Raw genomic sequence first — 26,000 nt, 5'->3', positions numbered from 1 at the left:
TGGCATTATATAGAAATTTATTATGTTCATTTGAAGTTTGATGTTAATTTATTCTGATGTATTTGTATTTATTTTTTTATCCAGATGACCTGTATATTGGAGGAAGTTGGTATTGGATTCACATACTATTGATTGATTGATGTTAGTCTATATCTTTTAATTCAGTAGTAGATTTTATTTTGTAATGAAACTGAGTGACACTGAGTTTGGTGCATATATGTTAGGGTGGTACTATATTCTTGGTCAACTGCTCCTGTGATTAGAGTGAAATATTCCTCTTCATCTCATCTATTTAGTTTTAAGTCAAAGTCTATTTTGTCACCTATTAGGATAATGACACCTGCTTTCTTTCTGGTTTCATTTTATTTGAGTACTTCTGTCTATCATTTTATTCTAATGTGGTGCCTAATTTAAAACTAATATTTTTTTTCTTGTAGGTAGCAGATAAACAGATTTTATTTCTTGATCCAGTCAGTCACTATCTGCTTTTTGAGTGTAAACATGAGCTATTCATGTTTAAGTTGTTACTGAAATGTGTGTTTTAGTGCTGGTCACCATGTTGATTTTTGATGTGGCACTTTGTGTTTTAATACTTGTGATTCATATTTCTTTCCTCAATATCTCTGCTTTACTTATTCATCTCTTCAGCCCAAAGAATGCTTTATCTATTACTTTAGGTTTGTTTTTTTTTAATATGAATCTTTTTATGCTGTATTTGATGTCGAAAATTGTACCTCTTCTCTTATTCATGGCAGTAATTTTGCTTGGTATATTATTTTAGAGTGGCTGCCATTTAGGGTTTGGGTTAGTTTTGAGTATTTCCCTTGAGAAATCTGCTGTTCTTTTAATGGGCTTTCTTTTTCTCTTGCAGATTTCAGTACACTTTCTTGTTCTGTATTCTTAGTGTTTTAACTGTGAGATGTCATAAAAATTTCTTTTCTTGTCTTTTATGTGTTCTGTGTGATTCTTGTTTTTTTATGGGCATGTCTTTTTGTTTTTTGTTTTTGTAAAGTTTTAGTATGAGACAGTTTTCTTCTCTGATCTTATTGAAGGTCTTGTGTTTGTCATTGACCTGGGATTATTTACCCTTACCTGTGCCTATAATTTGAAGATTTGCTGTTTTTCATGGTACCCCACATATACAATACTTTCTAGGCATGCACGATACTAACTGAGCTACATGCTAACCCCAAAGCCCAATTTCTGCTCATAATACAGTTATATTATTTCATTTCTGTGTGCTCTGTAAGAAAGACGATTTCCCCCAAGTATTTGCAGGGGATGACATTTTCTTAACTTTAGCAAAAGAGCTATTAATTTTTCAGCGAGACCCTGAAGCCAATGTCAAGTAAGTATGGAGGTCACCACCAGTGTTTTGGAAGCATAAAGGATACCTTGGGACATCTGAAATGTTTTTCTATTTCTTTTAAAAGGGATATTATTACTGTGGGATATTATTACTGTTTCTTTTGTTTTGTTCACGGTCTGGCATCAGTTAGTTCGCACAGGCAGGTTTGGCCTGGGGAGAAGAGCTCACACAGGGGAAACCCAGAGCTCAGCTGCTCCTATTCCACGGTTACAGGTATGGCCTGGGGAGAAGAGCTCACACACGGGAAACCCAGAGCTCAGCTGCTCCTATTCCACGGTTACAGGTATGGCCTGGGGAGAAGAGCTCACACACGGGAAACCCAGAGCTCAGCTGTTCCTACTCCACTGTTCCCCTGGAATTAGAGAAGTTACTTTTCCTTTTGATGGCACCACTTTCAAAGAACTTCAAGGTCAGAACGGGCTGCCCCAGATGACATGATAATTATGGGTCTAAAGGGAGATGAGCTGATGACATATCTTCCTTATAACTACTTCATAAGGTCTTCCTCTACATGGATGTTTATGGGAAACCTGCCTTGGTGAGTATTTCTTTTTTCACTTCATTAATAGTGAGAACAGAAAGTAGGTGGTTGAGCAAAGTAGGATTTTCTGTAATAAATGACTAGAGAAGTCTGTGCTTAGAATTTTACTTTTGAGCCAAACTTTGTCATAGGCAGACATAAAGATGTCTGTGTAACAATTTATAAAAGAACAAAAAGTTCACTTAAAGTTATCCTTGATTATACTATTTTTGACAGTAGAAGGGGGACTATTGGAAAGAGTGCAGAAGGGTGAATAGAGAGAGAGGAAAGGTTAATAGTGTCCAGATTATCAATGGTTATCATATATTGAATGAAAATCTCAAGGAACTCATGACTTTTTGCAATGGATACACATTTCCTATATATGTATTTCCAGATGCAATATTTTAAGGACATATTTTATCCTGAGTGTGAACTCTAACAGTTCTAGGAAAGGTTTTGCCAACTTTGTTAGTTTTCTCTCCCTGTAACAATAAACCTGATATATCTTACAGGGTGAAGACAAAGAACAGATATTTATTGTTTTACAGGAGTACATTGATAATAATGAGATGCATTTAAATTGTTTTTATATCTTCTAGTTTTACTACTTTTCTCACGTTGAATGATGATAGAATTATATGAAACTTAAGCTAGGAATATGCAAATAATATTAACTAATTTAGTGTTTACAAGTAATTTTATATTTTGTTAAGTTTGTATATCTTTAGGAATTCTTAGCAAAGTTTCAACTCACGGCCTAGTAAAACATACGACATTGTTAATGTCATATAAGGCTTAAAAGTTTTACATAGATTTGTTTAATCTATTGCAATGATTCATAATAAAGTAGATTTTATGGATACTTTAAAACATCTGCAAATCTCACCTTGCTTATTAAATCCTTGTAAAGTTATCCTTACACAAATGTAAACTGGATCATTTTTATTAGAAGTTTTAGTGTTTTACTTAAAATGAATTCATTTTTTGTTATTTCACGTTTTCTAAATTGAACCTTGTAACATTGATACTAATATACTATTGAGTGTTAGCAGTGAGAAAAATATTTGCAATTCTTGAATAGTATAAAATAATTTAAAGTAAAAATTCCCAAGATTTCCTCTAATACTTACTAAATACAATTGCTTGCAACAATACACTTTTATATATATACACACACACAAGTGACAAGTAAATTTAAGTTTAGGTGATGGATATTTGAAGTTCATTTTTATTTTGCTACAATATCAGTTACTAATGTATGTGGGGGACTAAAATGGACACTGAAAACCGGTGTGGTGGCACACGCCTATGATCCCATCACTTTGAAGGCTAAGTCAGGAGCATCATGAGTTTGAAGTCAGTCTCTTTTTCTGTCTATCTCTCTCTCTCTGTTTTTTGTCTGCCTGTTTGTCTTTCTGTTTACATCTCTCACACAAATACAACAAAATTAAAGTGGGAAACTGATAATGTAGAAGTGTGAAGTTATTGTCGATAAATGGAGCGGATGGTGGCAGTTACTGCTAGTAATTGCCTGGCCATAGAGCCTCAACATTTAAAAACCAATTGTTAGAAACACGAGTTTATGTTTGCACCGGTGCTCTAGGCAGAACCATTGTGGATCTAATAAGTCACCCAGAAAGAGAGGACACACTCTCCATTTCCCCTAAAGTTCATTTTACTTCACAGACATATTGGATATAACTCTGAGTTTTTCCTCAAGTGATATGCAAGGATTCATGGTGGCAGCTCCAGAACATACTATGCTATTGTTCTATTTTGAGTCCTGGTAGTCCAATAATCTCTCTCTGTGCCTATGTCTTGTCTTTCTCCCTTCCTCCCTCTTTCTCTCTCTGTTCCCTTCCTCCACACAACTCTCTCACACATACCCCTTTTCCTGTGGACACTTTCATATCTTTACCTAACTCATGCCAGGCAACTTGTGACGAAACTCTGGGTACGGTCTCTTCCTCACTGCCTCACCATGACACTCCTGCTGCTGCTGCTGCTTCATCTCAGGGGAGCAGGCTCGTGAATGTGAGATTGGAATATCCTAGTCAGTTTCTGTGTGCTTTCAGTTGCACCTGCGCTAAACTCAATTTCCAAACAGCAATTAATGCACTTAAATTACTTAAGAGTATCAGGTACTAGCTATAAATTCATACATTATTAAAATCAATAACTATTTATTCCTTCTGGTGTTACCTATTTAATAAAGATTTCATGGAACTAAATTGAGTGGCTAAGTTCTTCATATTTCTGCAGTGACTGAAGACTTCTTCATGTTGCTGACAGTGGACAGTACATCAGGCCACACCATGTGTCTTGTCACCTGAAAGTCGCATGCTAACTCATGTTCTCTCTGAGCAGTCACACTGCTTTTAGGTCATTACTCACCAAATATGGGATATCCTAAAATAAAAATGATAACTTTGATCTAAGACATTTGTATGTTCCTTAAGCTATTACATCTTCATAAAGCAGAATAAAACATCACTATGTATTCATAAAACAACTGTTCCAAAATAAAATACAATGAAGGTATAAAAAAATTTTTTTTTACAGAAGAATGTAGAACTACATATAAAACAGATCTGTGTTGTTGTTGTTTATTTGTTTTGCACACCTCTTCAGACAGCTGTCTGCACACTGCTTAGACTTTTGGTCTTGGGTCAATTTAATTGTCATGGCTTCTTCACTATTGTGAATGTTTATGGATACACTTTGGGTTTCAATACTTGCAACTAAATATTACAACTTAAACTAATGTGAAAGCCTCTAACACTGCAATTTTTTTTTCAAATAAAACATAAGTATCCTCAGTGAATACCGATGTTAACAATTCAGTTTGTAGCCATGGTAGCCATGGTCTTTTCTTGCCCATCTCAGCTCCAGGAAACCTCAGAAAAAGATGTCAATAGATGAATCAGAAGATGCATCGTCTCGTCTCCTGTATGAGATAAACACTTACAAAGCATTGAATATGAAGTAGAAAATATGAAGTGCATATCCTTGGGAAAAGAAGAAAATATGTTAGAGTAAGATAATTGTAATAAAACAGATGTTATCTTATTATATTTATCCTTTTTAATATTACTTATAATACATAATGTTATATTAATAAATTATTGCTATATAATTAATGAATAATTATATATGTATCTGATTTGTCTGCTTGCACTTTTAAAATGTAGTTCCTACAGTTTGAGACCAAGCTTGAATTAAGTATTGTCCTAGAGATTTATTTATTTCTTTAAGATTTATTAATTTTATTTTACATATGTGTGTGTTCTTCCTCCGTACAGTATCTATGCATCACTTGCTTGCCTGGCCATTGAGGGCGATGGATCTCCCTGAACTAGAGTTATAGAGGATCATGAACAATCATGTCAGTCCTGAGGATCGAATGTAGGTCTTCGCAAGAGGGAAAAAAAATACTTTTAGCTTTTAAAAACAGAACGTCGCTGTGGAGGAACTGTAAATGTGTGAATGTGACAGAATCAGAAGCTTGACTCTGGCAATTGGGATGAATCCATTCCTTGACTAGAGTCTCTCTTTAAGTGCAAAATTCATGCAAATATAAAACATGTGGTTTGTGTTCTCATATTCGTAGCAAGATTATAAACTGGTCTCAGCCACTAACTTTTGCATCATTTCTACACATAGATGCCTGATTGTGCCTATATATATGTAATATATGAATGAACTTGAAAATATAACTGGGCACACATTTTCATACAAAAATCTGAGTCAGTGTGGTTGTTTTCCCATTTCTCTATCACAAAGCTGATTTTTTAAAGTACTGAATTAAATTAATTTGATAAAGTAATGATATTGGTAACCAGGCCCAATAACTGACACACACAAAAGGCACAAAAGGTAAGACTCTTAAGTGAAACTGTAAAAAGTATGTGGGTGCTAATGATGTATGATTACACTGGTGACCGTGCACTGCATGGGAAAGAATCTCTTTTAAAACAGAAATTCTACAACAGGATCATTATTTGGTCATTTTTGGCAAGTTGATGTTTGTTATAATGCATAGAAAATAGTGTTTGTCTTAGGGTCACTTGTTCTTTCTTATTGGAGGCTCCTAGCTCCACTTCTTCAAATATGATTATGTAAGGCTATTGTAACTATGGAAACCAGGAAAGTAAAACAGGACCATTGCCAGAATAGGGGTGATGGTGGAGACAATAGAGAGCAGAATAGCATCCAAGTATCTGATCATGGAAATAGGAAAAGTGGAGCTTTTTAGAGTGTTCAAGGGAGGTAATTAGAGAAGAAAGAGGTAGATAGGTAAAAATATCAACATGGATGGCTGAAAAGCCATAACTAGGCATTCTATTAACAATTTACACTGCAAGTCCAAAAAGAAAAGGAAAGTAGTGTTTGTTTTGATAGCTGACAGATAATTTTTTAAACCTAAGGTAGAGTCTATCAAAAGGCAATGGAATGGGAAATAAACTGGGAGACATCTTGGACCACTTATGACCATAATTAATGGACATACAATTAATAGGGTGTGGAAAAGACACTGATGGTCTACAGCTGTATCTATGTCTTTAATTCCAGATTCTGAGGATGTAAGATTGCATGGAAAAAGGAACATTTTAAAAATGCATCAATATAGGCCTTTTTTTGATTAAGATAGTGAGATGGCTATGAATTATCATTGTGATTCCATTAGAATTATGAGTCAAAACTTGAACAGTTGCAAAATTTGAGCACAGTAAATTACAGAATATGAAACTGACTCACCTCAGTTTTTAAAGTTCTTTTGTGAATATTTCCTAGAACATGTTTTGTTTAGTTGTACAAATGTGGTTAATATTCTGTACTCCTCACTACTGTTTTAGGTGTTAGGTATAAAATGAGGCAATTTAAATCAGTAGGATTGGATTTCTAAGGCATGAGACTCTGGTGCAGTACAGGCACACAAAGTGTGCATTCTATATAGATGTAACTGTGAATGCCTTTATTATGTCTAGTGTGTTATTTATTCAGGTTGCTACATGGAGGGTATATTGAAATATAGGCAATGAAATCTAGTATGGATCATCAAAAGTTAAAGAGACAGGTTAATTAAGAACTAGTAGGAAAAATAGAACAATGATACAGACATACTGCCTAGTGAATTAGAAATATGATGTATAATCTATTTTTTTCAGATATAAGACATATGTTTCTACTATACTCTTAAGATGAACACACTTCTCACTTATGTCCTTAACGAAGAATGTCCTTTATTTCCAAGCTGGGGTTGGAGTTCTAGCCAATATGTTTCTCTTTTTCTTCTATATTTTCAAAATCTTAGGTCACAGACCTAAATCCAGGGACTTGATCTCCTGTCAACTGACCTTCGTTCACATAATGTTGGTCCTTAGTGGAGGGGACATTTGGCTTACAGACATGTTTGAGTCACTGAACATTGAGAATGACTTCAAATGTAAGGCAACGTTTTACATAAACAGGGTGATGAGAGGCCTCTCCATTTGCATCACCTGCCTCCTGAGTGTGTTCCAGGCCGTCACTATCAGTCCCAGTACCTCTGTGTTAGCAAAATATAAACATAAACTAAAAAAATACATCATCCATGCTCTCTTATGTATTTGGTCTTTCAATTTGTCATTCAGTAGTAACCAGATTTTCTATGTTGGTGGTTTTACCAATGTGAGTGAGACCAAACACATGAAGGTCACTAAATACTGTTCACTCTTCTCCATGAACTCCATCATCAGAGGATTGATTTTAATACTGACAACCTCCAGAGATGTATTTCTTGTAGGAGTCATGCTGACCACAAGTACATACATGGTGATTCTCTTGTTCAGACATCAGAAGAAATGCAAGCATCTTCATAGCAACAGCCACCTGAGAGCATCCCCTGAGAAAAGGGCCACAAAGACCATCTTGCTGCTGGTGGTTTTCTTTGTGGTCATGTACTGGGTGGACTTCTTCATCTCATCCACCTCAGTCCTGCTATGGATGTACGACCCAGTCCTCCTGACTGTTCAGAAGTTTGTGATGAATGCCTATCCCGCAATTACTCCTTTGGTACAAATCAGTTCTGATAGCAGAATAATCAATGTGCTGAAAAAACGTGCAGTCGAAGCACTACCAGATTTAAAAAAAAAATAAAATGATTTTTCATCTTCTTAAAAAATACTCATACCAAAAAAAAAAAAAAAAAAAAAAAAAGCTGGGCAGTGGTTGCTTACACCTTTAATCGCAGCACTTGGGAGGCAGAGGCAGAGGCAGGCGGATCATTGTGAGTTTGAGGCCAGCCTTGTCTATAAAGCGTGTCCAGGAAAGTCAAGACTACACAGAGAAACCCTGTCTTGAAAAACCAAACCAAACCAAACCATACCAAACCAAACAAAAACCCCCTCATTAATTTTTTATTTATATGTATGAGTGCATGTATGTGTATTCCATTCCTGGAGCTCAGAGAGGTCAGAAGATGTCATAGTGCCCCCTGGAAGTGGACTTACAGATGCTTATAAGGAGTCATTCTGGTGCAGTCCCATTTTTTTCTAAAATACAGATCATTCTTAAACTTCAATAGTTCAAATAGCAAAGCAAGCCTTTTCATATGATTTAAATAAAATCTGTTGTGTTACACATATGCATTCTTTTGACATTTCTACTGCCTAATACTATAAAGTTCTTAAGTTCACTATATACCATAAGTAGATATTTCTTCATGAATTTTCTTGATCATTTTTACTTTGTATCATAAATATGTCCTTGATGCCAAGGTTACTCAAAAGAAACTCTTTGTTGATAGTGACTTTTTAACCTTTTCTTTTGAAAAAATTTTAATTTTCTCTCAGTCCTCAATAGTAGTTTATTTTTTATATATTTATTTAATTTTGGCTTAAGGACAATTTATTATTGTTTCTTCTTATTTTTTTATTAATTTATTTACTTTGCATCCTGTTCATAACTCCATCCCTCCTCACGTGCCAGAGCCACCCTACTTCCCTCTCCCCTTCTCCCTCCCTTATTTTTTAGAAAATGGGAGCCCTACTTCAAATTCACTACAGTTATCATGACTGAGCATGTCCTCTGTCCCTTTGACCTGGCAAGACAGTCCCACCATGGAGAAGTGACCAAAAAGCTGGCAGCAGAGTCCATGTCAGAGAAAGACCCTGCTCCCCCTTACTAGAGGACCCACAAAATACTGAGTTGCTCATTGACTACATCTTTGTAGGGGGCCTAGGTCCAATTCAGGCATGGTCCTTGGGTGATGCTTCAATCTCAGCAAGCCTTTCTAGGCCCTGATTAATTGGTACTGCTGGTTTTCCTGTGGAGCTCCTATCTCCTCCAGGTCCTCTTTTCTTTTTCCCTACCTTTGCACAATACTCCCTATACATTGCCCAAAGTTTGGCTGTGAGTCTCAGCATCTGTTTCAGAGCACTGCTAGGCAGAGCCCCTCAGAGAACAACTCTTCTATGCTCCTGTCTGCAAGCATAGCAGAGTATTGTTAATAGTGTTAGGGTTTGGCTCTCTCCCATGGGGTGGATCTTGGGTTGGGCCAGGTATTGGCTGGACATTCTCTCAAACTCTGCTCTATCTGGTCTCTATCCCTGCACATCTTGTCGGCGGGGTGAGTTTGGATTGAAGTTTTAATGGATGAATTGGTATTCCCCTTCCTCTTCCAGGAGACTTGACTAGTTAGAGGGTATCCTCTTCAGTCTGCTACTAGGAGTCTCTGCTAGAGTCCTTATATCCTTATATCCTCCCAGGAGCCTATCCTGACTTAGGTCTGCAGCTTGTCACAGAGATGCTTCTGCCCACAGTTCCTCTTTTCCCCCCAGGCTTTCTGTCCCCCTCCTTCGCCCCCCTCTCCATCCCCAGCCCCACCCTGGCTCTGCTCAGGTATGACCTCTACCCTCTTTGTGCTCCCTCTCTTACCTTGTACCCTTTCTTCATCCATTACCTCTGTCTACTCTGTTTCCCCTTCTGGGTGAGATTTAAGCATCCCTCTTTGGGTCCTCTTTGTTACTTATCTTCTTTGAGTCTGTGCATTATAGAATGTTTATCCTCTTCTATACAGCTAACACCCACTTTTAAGTGTGTACATACCATGTGAGTCTTTCTGGGTCTGGAGTACCTCACTCAGGATGATCTTTTCTAGGTCCATCCATTTGCCTGCAAATTTCATGATTTCTTTGTTTTTGATAGCTGAGAAGTATTCCATTATGTAATTGTGCCACAGTTTCTTTATCTTTTCTTTGGTTTAGAGACATCTAGGTTGTTTCCAGATTCTGGCTATTATGAATAAAGCTGCTATGAATATAGTTGAACAAGTGTCCTTGTATGGTAATGCATCTTTTGGATATATAGTCAGGAGGGGTATAGCGATGTTTTATGGTAGCAGTGTTCCAAATTTTCTGAAAAAGCACCAGATTGACTTCCAAAACGATTTGCTGAATAATTATTGATATTTAATATTGAGTTATTATTGTAATGAAATAAGCACTTATCCCTTAAGTATCTTAATACACAAATAACCACACAGAGAGCCTAGGATATATTTAATAAGCCTATAGCACAATGCTGCGCAATTATGACTCCATTCTCAACTTCCACATTAGTATAGTTTCCTCCCATTCAGATTTCCCACATGATATTTGCTTTTAAATCATCTCCTAGGCCTGCTTCATTTCTCTTGATGTTTTCCAGTCTTCTCTTTGTGGCTCCATCCTGTCCCTCCTCCTTTTTTTCCTCTCTTCACTGGAACCTGATGTCCCAACCTCTTCTCTGTTATTATTTAGCATTGGCTTATTGGTTTTTATTAACAATACAGTGTACAAATGGTGACATGTTTACACAAAATTGAGACAGTAGATACTTAGATGAAACATCAGAATGCAATGTCCAAATTGAAACCAGATATGAGGCAGAGAAATTAGCATTTGAATGAGCAAGGGTAAACTGTACACAATCCACAAGAACATTCATCAAGATAGAATAATACTTTCTTCAAAGTTGCCAAGTACCTTTTGACTAAACATTATGTATGTAAATCTTGTCTGTTGGTTTTAAAAATTTTTCATAATTGTTCTCACTGTACATTATAAAAAATGTTCTTTTTATTGAGATAGAAAAGAGGAATTGTTGGAGGTTGGTCTGATGTATTTTGGTGCTAATTACTCCTTGTTGTCTTTTAATGTACCCTAAATATTGCTGTGTAAACTCGCTAAAAATTTATTCCTGTTTGACTAATAAAAAGCCAATACACCTAGGCAGGCAAATGGGATAGGTGTGGCTAAGGTTCACAGGATATTGAAAACAGAGGGACTCTTGGGAGAATGAGAATCTTGGGATGGAGAAAGAAGGAAGAGATTTGCCATGGGAGAGGAACAGAGCCATTTGGATCGGGAGGAACTGTGAAGTTCCTCATGGAAAGAGAGAGAGAACACTAGCAAATATTTTGGGATTATGAATGGGAGGTAAACCAAATAGAAAATATTAGAAGCAGATAGAATGGGTTGAAGACTGAAAGTTATTGAAGGATAGCGTAGGAGGTAATATATCTGCCTTGGCCTAAGTAAAGGCTTATTCTAAAATATATCAGGTGTCTGTGGTGTTTTCACTGATTGATAGCAGGTTAGAAAATACTGTCACAATAATAATTAGCCTAATAATAAAATTTTTAGGCCATATTTATAAATTAACCACAACAGTGCATGTACAAGTTTGCACTCCTACCAGCAATAGAGGAGTGTTCCCTTTTCTCCCCATCCTTGTCAGCATGGCCTGTCACTTGAGTTTTTGATCTTAAGCCATTCTGACAGGTGTAAGATAGAATCTCAGAGTCACCTTGATTTGCATTTCACTGATGACTAAAGATGCCAAGCATTTCTTTAACTGCTTCTCAGCCATTTGAGATTCCTCTGTTGAGAATTCTATGTTTAGTTTTGTACCCAATTTTTAACTGGGTAATTTTGTTTGTTGGTGTTTAATTTTTTGAGTTCTTTATATATATTGGATATTTGTTCTTTGTTAGATGTAGGATTGGTGAAGATCTTTTCCCAATCTGTAGACTGTCGTTTCATTCTCTGGACAGTTTTTCAGTTTTAAGAGGTTCCATTTATTAATGGTTGATCTTAGAGCCTGAGCTGTTGGTGTTCTGTTCAGGAAGTTGTCTCCTCTTGCAATGACTTTGAGGCTCTTTCCCACTTTTTCTCCTAACACATTTAGTGTATCTGGTGTTACGTTGAGGTCTTTAATACACTTGGACTTGAGTTTTGTGCAGGGTGGTGAATATGGATCTTTATGCATTTCTCTACACGTAAACATCCAGTTAGACCAGCGCCATTTGTTGAAGATGCTGTCTTTTTCCCATTGTATGGTTTTAGCTCCTTTGTTGAAGATCAAGTGTCGGTTGGTGTATGGATTTATTTCTGGGGCTTCCATTTGACTCCATTGATTAACCAGTCTATTTCTATGTCAATACCATGCTGTTTTTATTACAATTTCTATGTGGTATAGCTTGAAGTCAGGGATGGAGATACCTCCAGAAGTTTTTTTATTGTATAAAATTGTCTTATCTATTCTGTTTTTGTTCTTGTTGTTGTTATTCCTTATGAAGTTGAGAATTGTTCTTTCAAGGTCTGTAAAAAATTGTGTTGGTATTTTGATGGGGGGTGTTTCATGAATTTATAATTGCTTTTGGTAAAATGGCCATTTTTACTGTTAGTCCTACCAATCCGGGAGCATGGGACATTTTTTTTTTCATCTTCTGATATCTTCTTCAATTTCTTTCTTCGGAGACTTGAAGTTCTTGTCACACAAGTCTTTGACTTGCTTGGTTAGAGTTACACCAAGTTATTTTATATTATTTGTGGATGTAGTGAAAGGTATAGTTTCCCTAATTTCATTCTCAGCTGCATTGTCATTTATATACAGGAGGGCTACTGATTTAAAAAAAATTAATCTTGTATCCAGCCACTTTCCTGAAGGTGTTTATCAGCGGTAGGAGTTTTCTGGTGGAATTTTTGAGGTCACTTATGTATACTATCAAATAATCTGCAAATAGTGATACTTTTACTTCTTTCTTTCCAATATGTATTTTCTTGATCTCCTTTAATTGGTCTCATTCCTCTAGCTAGGACTTGAAGTTCTATATTGAAGTGATATGGTGAGAGTGGGTAGCCTTGTCTCTGATTTTATTGAAATTGCTTTGAGGTTCTCTCTCTATTTAACTTGATGTTGACTATCAACTTGCTGTATATAGACTTTATTATGTTTAGGTATGGGCCTTGTGTCCCTAATCTCTCCAAGACTTTCATCATGAAAGGTTGTTGTATTTTGTCAAAGGCTTTTTCAGCATCCAATGACATGAGCATTTTTTTCCTTTGAGTTTGTTTATGTGGTGGATTACATTGTTGGATTTCCATGTGTTGAGCCATCCCTGAATGCCTGGAATGAACCCTACTTGATCATGGTAGATCATGCGTTTGATGTGTTCTTGGATTAGGTTTGCAAGTATTTTATTGAGTATTTATGCATCAGTGTTCATGAATTAAATTGGTCTGAAATTCTCTTTCTTTGTTAAGTCTTTGTGTAATTTAGGTATCAGGATGACTGTGGATTCATAGAATGAGTTTGGCAATGTTTCTTCTGTTTCTATTTTTGTGGAATAGCTTGAGAAAAATTAAATCTTCTTTGACTGTCTGGTAGAATTCTGTACTAAAACTATCTGTCCCTGGGATTATTTTGATTGAGAGGCTTTCGATGACTGCTTGTATTGCCTTAGGGGGTCATAGGACTGTTTAAACTGTACAGCTGATCTGATTGGTAAGTGAAATTTATCAAGAAAATTATCCATTTCCTTTTGATTTCACAATTTTATGGAATATAGGCTTTTGATGTAAGATCTAATGTTTTTTTTTTTTTTTTTTGATTTCCTCATTGTCTGTTGTGTTCCCCTTTTCATTTCTGATTTTATTAATTTGGATAATCTTCCTCTGTCTTTTAGTTAGTTTCGTTGAGGGTTTGTCTATCTTGTTGATTTTCTTAAGGAACCAGCTCTTGGTTTCATGAGTGTTTGAATTGTTCTCTTTGTTTCTAATTTATTGATTTCAGTCCTGAGTTTGATTATTCCCTGTCATCTTCTCCTTTTTGTTGTATTTGCCTCTTTCTGTTCTAGAGATTTCAGGTGTACTATGAATTTGCTAGCATAGGATTTCTCCAATTTCTTTATGAATGTGGTTAATGCTATAACTTTCCTCTTAGCACTGCTTTCATTGTGTTCCATAACTTTGGGTACGTTATGCCTGCATTTTCATTGAATTCTAGAAAGTCTTTAATTTCTTTATTTTATTCTTGACCCAGTGGTCACTGAGTAGAGAGCTGCTCAGTTTACATGAGTTTGTAGGCTTTCTGTTGTTTCTGTGGTTATAGAGTTCCAGCTTTAATCCATAGTGGTCTGATAAGATGTAAGAGGTTCTTTCTTTCTTTCTCTTTCTTTCTTTCTTTCTTTCTTTCTTTCTTTCTTTCTTTCTTTCTTTCTTTCTTTCAAGATTTATTTATTACTCAGAAGAGGGCACCAGATTTTGTTACAGATGATTGTGAGCCACCATGTGGTTGCTGAGAATTCAACTCAGTAACTTTGGAAGAACAACCAGTGCTTTTAACTGCTAAGCCTTCTCTTCAGCCCACAAGACATTATTTCAATCTTCTTTTTTCTGTTGAGGTTTATTTTGTGACTGACTATATGGTTTATTTTGGAGAAGGTTCCATGTGGTGCTGAGAAGAAAGTATATTCTTTTGTTTGGGTGAAAAATTCTGTAGACATATACTAGCTACATTTGATTCATGACCTCTGCTAGTTTTCTTATTTCTCTATTTAGTTTCTGTCTTGAAGATATGTCCATTGGTGAGAGTAGGGTGTTGAAGTCTCCCACTATTAATGTGTGGGGATTGATGTGTGATTTAAGTAATGTTTCTTTTACAAATGTGGGTGCCCTTGTATTTGGGGAATAGATGTTTAGTACTGATATGTTCTCTTGGTGGATTTTTCCTTTGATGAGAATGAAGTACCTTTTCCCATCTCTTTTGACTAATTTTAGTTGAAAGTCTATTTTATTAGCTAGTAGGATGGCCACTCCAGCTTGCTTCTTGTGTCCACTTGCTTGGAAAACCCTTTTCCATCCCTTTACTCTGAGGTAATGTCTATCTTTGTTGTTGATGTGTATTTCTTGTATACAGGATAATGTTGGATCTTATTTATGCAATCATTCTGTTATCCTGTGTCTTTTTTATTGAAGAGTTGAATCCATTGATGTTGATAGATATTAGTGACCAGTCATTTTTAGCTCTTTTTATTGTGGTGTTGGTGGTGATATTATGCTTGTGTGCTTGCCTTCTTTTGCTTTTGTTGTCATCCTGTGTTTTCTTTGGTGTAGTTGACCTTGCTGGGTTGGAGTTGTCCTTCTAGTATCTTCTGTAGGGCAGGGTTGGTGCATAGATGTTTAAATTTGGTTATGTCATGCAATATCTTGTTTTCTCCATGTACGGTGATTGAAAACTTTGCTGGGTATAGTAGTCTGGGCCGACGTCTGTACACTTCTAGTGTCTGCATGACATCTGCACAGGCCCTTTTGGATTTCATAGTCTCTGTGAGAAGTCAGGTGTGATTCTGGTAGGTCTGCCTTTATATGTTACTTGGCCTTTTTCCTTCCCTGCTTTCAATTTTTTTCCCCCAGAGCTGAGGACTGAACCCAGAGCCTTGTGCTTGCTAGGCAAGCAGTCTACCACTGAGCTAAATCCCCAACCTCTGCTTTCAATATTTTTTCTTTGTTCTGTAGGTTTAGTGTTTTGATTATTATGTGGCAGGAGGAATTTCTTCTCTTTTTTTTGTTTTTGCTTTTCAAGACAGGGTTTCTCCATGTAGTCTTGGCTGCCCTGGACTCACTTTGTAGACCAGGCTGGCCTTGAACTCACAGTGATCCACCTGCCTCTGCCTCCCAAGTGCTGGGATTAAAGGCACATGCCACCACACCCAGTGGAATTTCTTTTCTGGTCTGGTTTATTTGGTGTTCTTTAAGCCTCTTGTATATTTAAAGGTATCTCTTTCTTTAGGTTGGGGAAATTTTGTTCTATGATTTTCTTGAGAACATTTTCTGATCTTCGGAGCCTGGAATCCTTTCTTGTCTATTTCCATTATCATTTGGTTGCATCTTTTCATGGTGTCCTTGGTTTCTTGGATGTTTTGTGTCAGGAATTTTTTTCAATTTAGTATTTTTTTTTCCCCACAGTTGAATCGGTTTCTTCAATTGAGCCTTCTATGCTTGAGATTTTCTCCTTCGTCTCTTGTACTCTGATGGTGATGCTTACCTCCATGGTTCCTGCTTTTTTCTCTAAGTTTTCCATCTCTGGATTTTTTGTTTGTTTGTTTGGGTTTTTTTTTTTTTTTATTGATTCTATTTCCATTTTCATGTCTTTTTTTTTTCCATTTTCATGTCTTGGACCATTTTACTCATTTCGTTCAGCCCTTTGATTGTATTTTCCTCCATTTCCTTCAGAGATCTATTTGTTTCCTCTTTGAATGTCTGAAACAACATCAAAAGTAAAGCTTTAAGGTGATTTTCTTGTGTTTCAGCTGTGTTAGGATAACCAGTGTTTTGGGGGTTATTTTGTGGAACCATGTTGTATTCTTATTCTGGCATTTAGCCATCTGGCTTTCCCTGGTGTTAGCTGTTAGTTCCTGGAACCATCTGGCTTTCTCCAGTCTTTGTGACCCACTGAGGTCCTGCTGGTGTCCTCAAGGCAGTTCCTCAAGAAGCAGAAGCAACCTGAGTTCTGATTGCAGGAGTGGAGCACCCCAGGAACTCGGGACCCTCAGACTAGGCATAAAGTATAGTGGGCCAAGATCCTAGGACCATGGTGGGGGGGATTCATGGGCTTGTGTATCAGTTGTTGGGACCTGTAACTGTGAGTTCCCAGCTCTCAGAATCTGCAAGTCCCTGAAGTCCGTGCTTGTCTTCAGGATAGTGGAAGAAGACCGAAGGAAAACAAACGGATGCTGGTGTTTTGGATCCAGCTACACTGTGGGTTGCTCGCCAAGTACGCGCTATGGCCTGGGACTGGGTCTTGAGCTAGAGTAGGCAGAAAGCACAGGGAGCCTCAAACCTGGGACTGTGTGTGATTTCTGGGCCTGGGAGTCACCTGCGGGGACCTGTAACTATGTGCTCCCAGGATGACCCTCCCAGTCCAGGAAAGGGCGGAGACAAAGGCTGGGTCTCTAAGTCTCTGAAGTTCGGGATCATCTTCAGGATGGCAGGAGAAGTCCAGAGGAACAGGAAAGGTTGCTGGTGTTTCAGATCCAATAATGCTGCAAATTCCTGGCCTGACAGACACTGAGCTCCCAGGGGCACTCAGATTGGGTTGAGTTCTGCCATTTTGGGATCAAGATCATATATGATCCTATTTTCCAGTCTGTCTCTGTTGGGAACCAGCATAGCCATGGTTTGGAGGTTGGGATGCTGTCCTTACGGATCAAGATGCTGCCCTTGGAGAAGTGAGAGGAATACGAGGTCTTTTTGGGAGATCAGGGTATCATGGAACTGAGGATACAAGTTCAAGTAGGGGGGCAGGACTGTAAGACTGGGACCTTCAGCTACTCCTGGACTAGGGAGACAGCCATAGTGGGGCCTGGAGTTATTTGGCTCCCAGGGTGTCCCCTCACTTCCAGGAAAGTCCAATTTCAGTGTTTTGGAGTCAGTGGCCAAGTTACTCACTGGATTTGCAGTCTCTGATCAAACTGCCATCATCTTTCGAAGATCCCTCAATAGTATTTTAAATTGTAGCTTTGATTCTGCTTACTAATTAAAATTTCTCTGGATCATGAAAGTATTGTGAATTGAAATTTCCCATTTTTTAAAACCACAGTTACACAAAGAGTTTTCTATCAAAATTTCATATATCTGTTTATTTGCACCTCATTTCACCTACATTTATTGAGATACTACTGGTAAAAAAATGCATGCAAAGTGTTTTATGTGAATGTGTGTATGTATGCATGTATGTGCATACATGAAGGATGTGTGTTCATGTACATGTGGAGGGTAGGAGACAACCTTGGCTGTTGTTCTTCAGAAGCCACTCACCTCGAGCTTTGACAGTGTCCTCTCACTGTAACTGGGGCTTGACAAGTTGGCTAAGAGGGCCGTCCCATGGATTCTCTTGCGTCTGCTTCTCCAGCTCTGAGATTACGAGTGTTCACCATCATATCCCACCATTTACAAATTATGTTTTCCTCTTATTGAAAAAAATTTTCATGCAATATACTCTGGTGTTTCCCTTTCCTCTACTCCTCCCAATTCATCCTCATCTCCTCTCCCATCCAAATCCATACTCTTTCTATCTCTCCCTAGGAAACAAACAGGCCCCTAAGTAATAATAAAATAAACAACAATAAGATAAAGCAAAAATAAAAAAAGAACAGAATAGGACAAAACAAATGGAAGAAAAAGAGTCAAGGAAAAAGGCTAATACATACATAGAGGCATAGAAACACACAAGTCCAACACAGGGATCTCATAAAAACACAAAACCAGAAGTCATAGCATGTATGCAAATGACCTGTAAAGACTGCATTGAGTTCCTTTTGTGTGGGCCTCTTCTGCAGGGCATGGGGCCTACACTTAAGAGTGATAGATTTCCCCAATGAGGCTCCCTTGGAGAAAACTGTTTCATGTGCAAGTGGCTATCAGAGGGAGATAGCGTCTGGGTTAGGGGTGGGGCATGTATCCACTGCTTCTGCTTTGGGACCCCATCTGGTACAGGCCTGGGCAGGTCTTGTGCATGCTGCCCTGGTCTCTGAGTTTATATATGTCTGTTGTGCTGTATTTAGAAAGCCTTGTCTTCCTGGTGTCCTCCATCTACTCTGGGTCTTATAGTCTTTCTACCACCTCTTCCACAGAGTTCCCTCGGTCCTTAGGAGAAGAATTTGATAAAGACATCCCATATAGGGCTGAGGGTTTCTAGGTCTCATTCTTGCTGCATATTTTCTAGCTGTGGGTCTCTGTATCTGTTCCTTTCTGCTGCTGGAGGAAGCTTCTCTGATAATGCCTGACTCAGGTCTGTGAGTCCAGAAGAATGTCATTAGGAGTCATTTTGTTGCTACATTCTTTTAGCAGAAAACTAGTATTTGGGTTTCTCCTTGGTCTCTGGCCTATCTAGTCTCAGGTGCTTGATTACCCAAGCAGTGTTGGGTATGGTTTACATCTCAGGAATTCATATTTTAGAGCAAATCAGATATTAGTTGGTTACCACCACAAACTTTGTGCCACTATTACACTGGCAGGCCACCCCTTTAGAATGAAGGGTTTTTAGCTGGGTTGGTGTTTACCTTTCTCCTTTGTTAGTATGCGTGATATCTTCCAGTATCATGAACTCTGATCCACAGTGGTGGAGTTCGAGATAGTCTCCAGGTAAAATTGTCCATGGTCAATGACTTGTGAAAGTGTTGTCTTCGGGAATGGGCCTTATTACTAGTTTTTATAGAGTAAACAATAGCTTTGACAGTACATTGGGTTTACCCAGTTTCATGCATCCTTTTTTGGCCAATAACTCAATTAGATGTAGCTGATTCCTGGTACCAGAAGCTTTATTTGGTGATGAGGGATTTCATTAGGAATTTTATCTTCTTGTTGGGAAACCCTGCTGCTAAGGTCATAGTCCTTCATGACCAGAATACCTTGAACTCAGCACAAAATAGAGGACTCTTTTTGTCAGCAGTACTTCTTCTTCTCTGGGGAGCCTAGAACCCCACAGGCTCTCCCTGAGGATTGCCACATAGACCTGAGTGAAATTACAGGCTCAACTTCCTTTCTATGGATAAGAACCCACCCAGCAAGCACCTGGAATTCCTAGGATGCCTCTCCATGCAAATGAAGCATCCCAGTACCTTAATCCCTCAACTAATGATGTACACTCACACCAGGAACCACCACCCACTCCCCTTGCTTACCCCTGAATTAAGTAGAGGTTTCTTTTGGAAGTTGTTTTCAGAGGTCATACCATCATGCTCATGGGTCATCTGAACCTTTGTTGCTTCTGCTCCCTTTGTCCTTGGGGACTTATGGCCACATCCTTGAGAGAGGGGTGGGGAGGGAGAGGACATCTCCCCAGGTATTTGGTGATTTCATTTAGATTACCTGTGGAGGAAATGTCTTGAGTGGATGTAACAACTCCAATAATGTCAGTAAAGCACTGTTTAGCCAATCACCTGGGCAGAAGGACAGGAAGTGGAAGGCAGGACTTCCTGGAGAGAGGGTGGAGCCAAGATTGAGAGTTGAGAGGAAAAGACAGTTGAGAGTGGAGGAGGATGGGGAGAGAAACAGCCCAAGGATCATCGTGGCAAGTGCTTGGGATATATGTATGTTATGAGGTTTAGAGTAGTTTGTTTGTGTTAGTTTACAAGTAGATTTATGTCTGTTTACATTCTGCCTGGTGCTAACAGCTTTAAAGTACACTTCAGACTCTGTGTCAGTTATTAGCCATCTTAGGCCGAACCAATACATTTTACTGTAACAATCACCTTCATATATGTACGTACGGTAGGAAGCGTCTATTGTATTATAATTCTATATGATCCCTTAAATGTTCCATAGTTTTAGCTGTCCTTCCCATATTCGCTTTCTTGCTCATGTTTCCCCTCCCTGCTTAATACTCCTCTTCAGCCTGACTCATTGATCCATAACTAACTGTTCAATTTTATATTCCTAGAGAGACTCATCCATCCCCTCTTTTCCTTGCTCTATATCTAACCTCTGTGGTGATATGGATTATGGCTTGCTTATAAATGTCTTAATAGCTAAAATCCACATATAAGCAATTGTATGCTATGCATTTTTTTCTGAGTCTGTGGTACATCATTCAGACTGAAGTTTTTTAGTTTTAATTCTCTCATATGTGGAAATAATAAATCCTGCATTGTTTGATGAAGAGGCTGACTCTTCTATAGTGTTTTGTTGAATTGAAATTATTGTCAAAGATCAGTGGCTATAGCTTAATGACTTTAATTTGGGTATCTTTGGTTTTATTCCATTGCTCTATGTGTCAGGTTTGGTGCCAGTACTGTGGTGTTATTATTATTATTAGTTGGAATGTAGTTTGAAATGAAGTATTGAGATACCTCCTGTAATATTCAATGAATGTAAAACAAATAACTCCTTTGCCCTCTACATTGTAAGTCTCAATATTATTCCAACAAAATTGAAATCAAACTAACTACATTGTGAAATAAGCCACATGTCAGTAATATCAATTAAAAAATCTCTAGGAGAAAGGTTAGTCTAATATGTAATGATTTAATATCACAAATTCAAAATTACTAAAACAATTACTATCTATGCACAAACATATGATATCAGGTTTCATGTTATTTCTACACTGTATTCTAATATTTATTTTTTTATTCTATTTTAGTAATATAGAGCCTGGTTTAAGTAATTTGAATATTATACAGGCTGGATATATATCATTTACCACTTCTGTACTAAGTACTAATAAGAATTTATTGCACATCTTATTCATCTAATACAGCGATGCCACTGTCTGTGAAGAACTCGAAGATATATTCTCAAGTATGTGGATCTCATCACTTGTTTAACCACATAATATCTTGTTCATACCATCATCAGAGATCTATGATGTTATACTTCAGTTGAAATAATTATGTGGTTTCTTCTGTGGTCTGTAGGCTCAATTTCCTTAACAATTATACTTTATTATGAACTTATAAAATGAGTGTACCTTCCTTATAACCCAACTAGCCAAAACAAGAGGAAAGGAAGATTAAAGAAAAGAAGAACGAAACATTCGGGGTATCAGTTCCTAGGAATGATTCTCCTTGCCTAGTCAGCAGGATTTCAGCAGACAAGGAATTCAGTGAAAGTTACTGCTGGAACCTGGAACAGCAGCCGGAACTGGAACAGCAGCTGAAACTGGAGCCCTGAAGCCTTCGCTGGAGCGGTTCTCTGGAGGAGCTTCTCGAAGTGGAGCAATGAACAGCCAAAAAATACCAAGATCCCCAAACCCCCTCCTGTTTTAGGCTCATATATATATATATCTCCTCCCAGAGTCTGTTCAAGCATGTTTTTCAGCTGGCAACAATCAAGCTGCCCTATGAAGTGGTTCGACTTCTAAGTGGATAAACATCGCCTGTTCTCTCACAAGTCTGTTCCCCATCCTGCACTTGGGATCGTAACAAAAACAGGTTTATCTCCTCTTCAGTGGTCATTTGTGAATTCCGAACAAGTAGGCTATAAACAGTATCAGTTCAGTCACATTGAATCATCCATATGCTATGCATGGAATAAATGACCATCAATCCAAATATAACTGTCATGGACACCTGACCTGTGTCAAGAAGAGTGCTAGTCACTCTTCAACATGTTCCCACAGCAGTCTCCAGGCAATCAAGTGGTTATGGACCACTAATCAGTAATCAATTGCACATCTGGCCGTTTCTCCTTTCATGCCAAGTATACAAATATGTGGAATGCCTGAAGTTCTACACAACTCTTCCATGGTTGTTCCAGAAAGAGGTTGTAATGCTGTATCTGTACACTTCTGGAAGTATCTGCAGTGTCCAGAACCCTCATCAAGTCAGGTCCTAATCATCTGTGCTTTAGTCATCTGAGCATAGGTACACCCCATTAGGCCGACAGTGGATGCCTGGAAACAAAAGACACTTTCGAACCATAGGTATTACTTATTATCTGCTGTGCCCTCAGAACCTGCTGAAACTTTATCACATATACACCATGCCCATTTGATAATGACTGGCCGTTATGCACATCGGACTTCATAACATGGTTGGTCAGATAATACCAAGCTAATATGGGCAGTTAGGCTCACATGGTAATCTGTTGTCCCACTGTTGAATGTTTGGTTTCTTCTAAGGTTCAATAATGGGCCAAGAGCTGTCTTTCAAAAGGAGACTGTCTATCTGCAGATAATGATAGAGGCTTGGTTTCAAATTCCAAGGGCTTCCATGGTGACTCAGTCTGCTAAACCTCCAAACAGGATCCCCAGCTGCTACTGAAACCTCAGGTAAATCGGGTCTGTTAGATCTTTGGCCCAAGTGTTAAAGCAGCCTATGGATGTGTTGAAGAGTCTTATCTTACTCCAGCACTATTCAAAGCTGGCAGTTGTCCAAAGTGCCTTTGTATATGGGCTGGAGTAAAGCGTCCAAGTAAGGGATGTGCTGTTCCCAGAATCTGTAGAGACCTATTAATCATTCTGTTTTTTTATCTTGTAAGTAGGAGGGAGCAGGTGCAACAACTTACCTTCCACCTTAGAAGGAATATTTCTACATGCCCCACACTACTGGTGTTCTATATATTTCTGTGAGGTAGAACTTCCTTGAATTTTGGTTGGAATTATTTTCTCAACTTCTAATGTGCATGCGTTTTGTCAACAGGCCCCAAAGCTGCTATTTTCTGTTAACTTTTTCCAGGAAGCATGTCATCCGTATAGTGGATTAGCATGATATCTTGAGGAAGAGGCAGGGACTCAAGATCCCTCTCAACTAATTTATGATATAGGACTGGTAAAGTAATATGATTTGAGGTAGAAATGTAGAGATTTACTTCTGGCATTGCCAAATGAAATCAAATTGCTTTTGCTGGGCCCTATGAACAAGTATCTTTAAAAAGCATTTGTGAGGTCACTATCTGATTACAGGTATCTGCTCAAGAAAAAAAAAATCACATCTGGCATAGAAAGTGCAATTGGAGTCACTTCCTCACTAAGTTCATCATATTCCAGATGAATAAATGCTCCATCATGCAATTCTCCATCTGTTTTCTATATAGGCATCTTTTTAATTATCCATGGATGGTGGCATTGATTTATGTAATCCCTCTGAATTACAATGTGATATTGTTTTTGGTTCACTATTTTCCCTGGTAAAAGCAGCTCCATTGGCTTTCATTTGTTCTTTTCAACCATAATAGCCTCAACATAGCAGGTGATGGAAAAATGTGGGGATTCTCTTGTGAATGACAATTCCTGAAATGTGTCTGGCTGTGAACAAAAAAACCCTAGAAGGAGTCTGTGTTTAGAGAGACTTGTTGATGTATTGAAATTTCAGCACTGTTGAGAGATTGAATTTTGTAGGATAAGGCACTTATGACATTATCTTGGGTCAATTTTAGCCTCTGCAACAGCCATTGCTTAGCACACTATCTAATTAACACCTCCTGATACTCTATAAAAACATTTTAGAAGCTATTAATTTAAACTAATATCTTGTGATAATTAGTAGAAACCTATTAGAAGCTATTAATTTAGCAGAACAGTAGCTCCCACCAATCCAAGAGCTAAGCATGTCATCAGATAATATCTTGGAGCTTTAAACAGCCTTTCCCTGTCTCAGTGTACTCACTTCTCCGGTATGTCCAGGAATACATTTTAACTTTGCCTTGACTTATAATTCCCTTTGTTCTGTAAAACTATGAAAACTTTTCAAAATGGCTTCCACATCAGAACACAGAATTTGGGTAACTTTAATCTGTGCTCCTGGGCACTTTTTAAGTGTGAGCTGTTCCTTTTGCTGACATTGCCAATTTTTAAGATCATATATCTTAATTGCACATCCTGGGATTGTGGAAGTAACCTCAGCTTGAGTTTTGGGCCCCACTGTGAATCAGATCTTTGCCACAATTTCGTCATCACCTGATATTCATCAGCCCTTGCTGATGAAGGTCACTGTACTTTTGAGATCTGCCACAATCAGTGTCAATTCAGAACCAGTGTCAAGAATGCCTGCAAAATCTGATGGTCCAAGTAAAAGCCTAGAGGTTCTTTGTGAGAATAATGGGAAAAGGGCTATCAGTAAAACTCTTGCTTCAAGCTGCCCAGTGTGTGTGTGTGTGTGTGTGTGTGTGTGTGTGTGTGTGTGTGTGTGTGTGTGTGTTATGAACTGAACTGTGGTTCTTTGCAAGAGAACAAGGGCTCTTAACAATTGAGACATTTTTCTAGTACCAGAACAATTATACTTTAAACTGAATCTCCTGAAATATTCCAAATACTCTGACATTAAAAAGCCCTTCATCAACAAAGGGATCTCAGGCATCCCTATCTACTTTTCAGTAGGCCATGTTTTGACAAATATTTCAGCAACTGCTTGGTGCAATGCTTTTACTTTGGAAGCCGTGTTGACTATATAAATCCTGTGCCTCCACTACTCTGCCAAGACCACCCTTGGCTTACACACCCTGTCAGGCACCTCTTCATCTGCAGACCTCTTCCTCCAGGTCCTGGGGAGCATCTGGTCCAGACATATTACCTTATCAATCTGAGTGTGCTAAAAATGCAGTGCCAATACTCAGATGCTCTCCATGACCCCTTTATACCCTCTAAACCAGCACCACCTTGGTGACTCTTACATCACCAAATTCAGCTGTCAGCCCAGTTACAACTCTGTCTGGAACACAGATCCTGTGTGCTGACTCTCAGAAAACATGTTCTACAAGACTTCCCCTCAATGATGCTGGTCTCTTTCTAATTGTCACTAATTTCTCAGTTCCCATGGGCAAGGATCAAGTATTCCAGCAAAGCAAAGGTTTCACTTCAGGGTTCTTATGTGCTGTTACTCACAGCTGATTCTTCATTTGCAGATAACCAGAATCACAGAATCTTAATTCAAAATAACAAATGCCCCTGATAGAGTCTTTAAACTTCCTACTGAAACTTCATAAACCAGGCCTCCATTGTATGCACTGGCCTCACTCAACATTTTTAGCTTCTAAGCCCCTACAGAACAGCCCACTGAGTTCTGCACACTGTTGTGAGAATTTGGGTTTCTTTAGAAAAAAGAAAGATTTTAATAATATGTTTTCATTTTAATCCCTGGTGTGGGGATATGATGCTGCTTCAGATTATCCACAGCAGCTGACTATGATGTGCCTCCTGCTCTAAGAGGGTGTGATTTTGCCAGCTGCAGATAGTTTTTGTAACTGTGTGATATTTGGAATTTAGGAGACTTTTCAGAGGATATATAAATGCAGGAGCACCAATGGGGTGGCTGTTTGGCTGGTTGGTGTTTGCATGCTGTTGGTTATTGCTATTTGTCAGATAGTC

The 26,000-nt window shown here is 38.2% G+C and overlaps 1 protein-coding gene across 1 annotated transcript; it reads left to right on the top strand.

Moving 5' to 3' along the window:
- Window positions 1-7,045: 7,045 nt before the first annotated feature.
- On the top strand, window positions 7,046-8,030 carry LOC127194293 (vomeronasal type-1 receptor 90-like). Its single transcript, XM_051151597.1, has one exon. The coding sequence runs from the start codon at window positions 7,113-7,115 to the stop codon at window positions 8,028-8,030; it is 918 nt and encodes a 305-aa protein (XP_051007554.1). The 5' UTR covers window positions 7,046-7,112.
- Window positions 8,031-26,000: the final 17,970 nt, after the last annotated feature.

This window comes from Acomys russatus, chromosome 10, assembly GCF_903995435.1.
Source record: "Acomys russatus chromosome 10, mAcoRus1.1, whole genome shotgun sequence".
Lineage (NCBI taxonomy): Eukaryota > Metazoa > Chordata > Mammalia > Rodentia > Muridae > Acomys > Acomys russatus.
The sequence above is the reverse complement of the archived record's forward strand: the minus strand, read 5'-3'. Positions and strand labels throughout refer to the sequence as shown.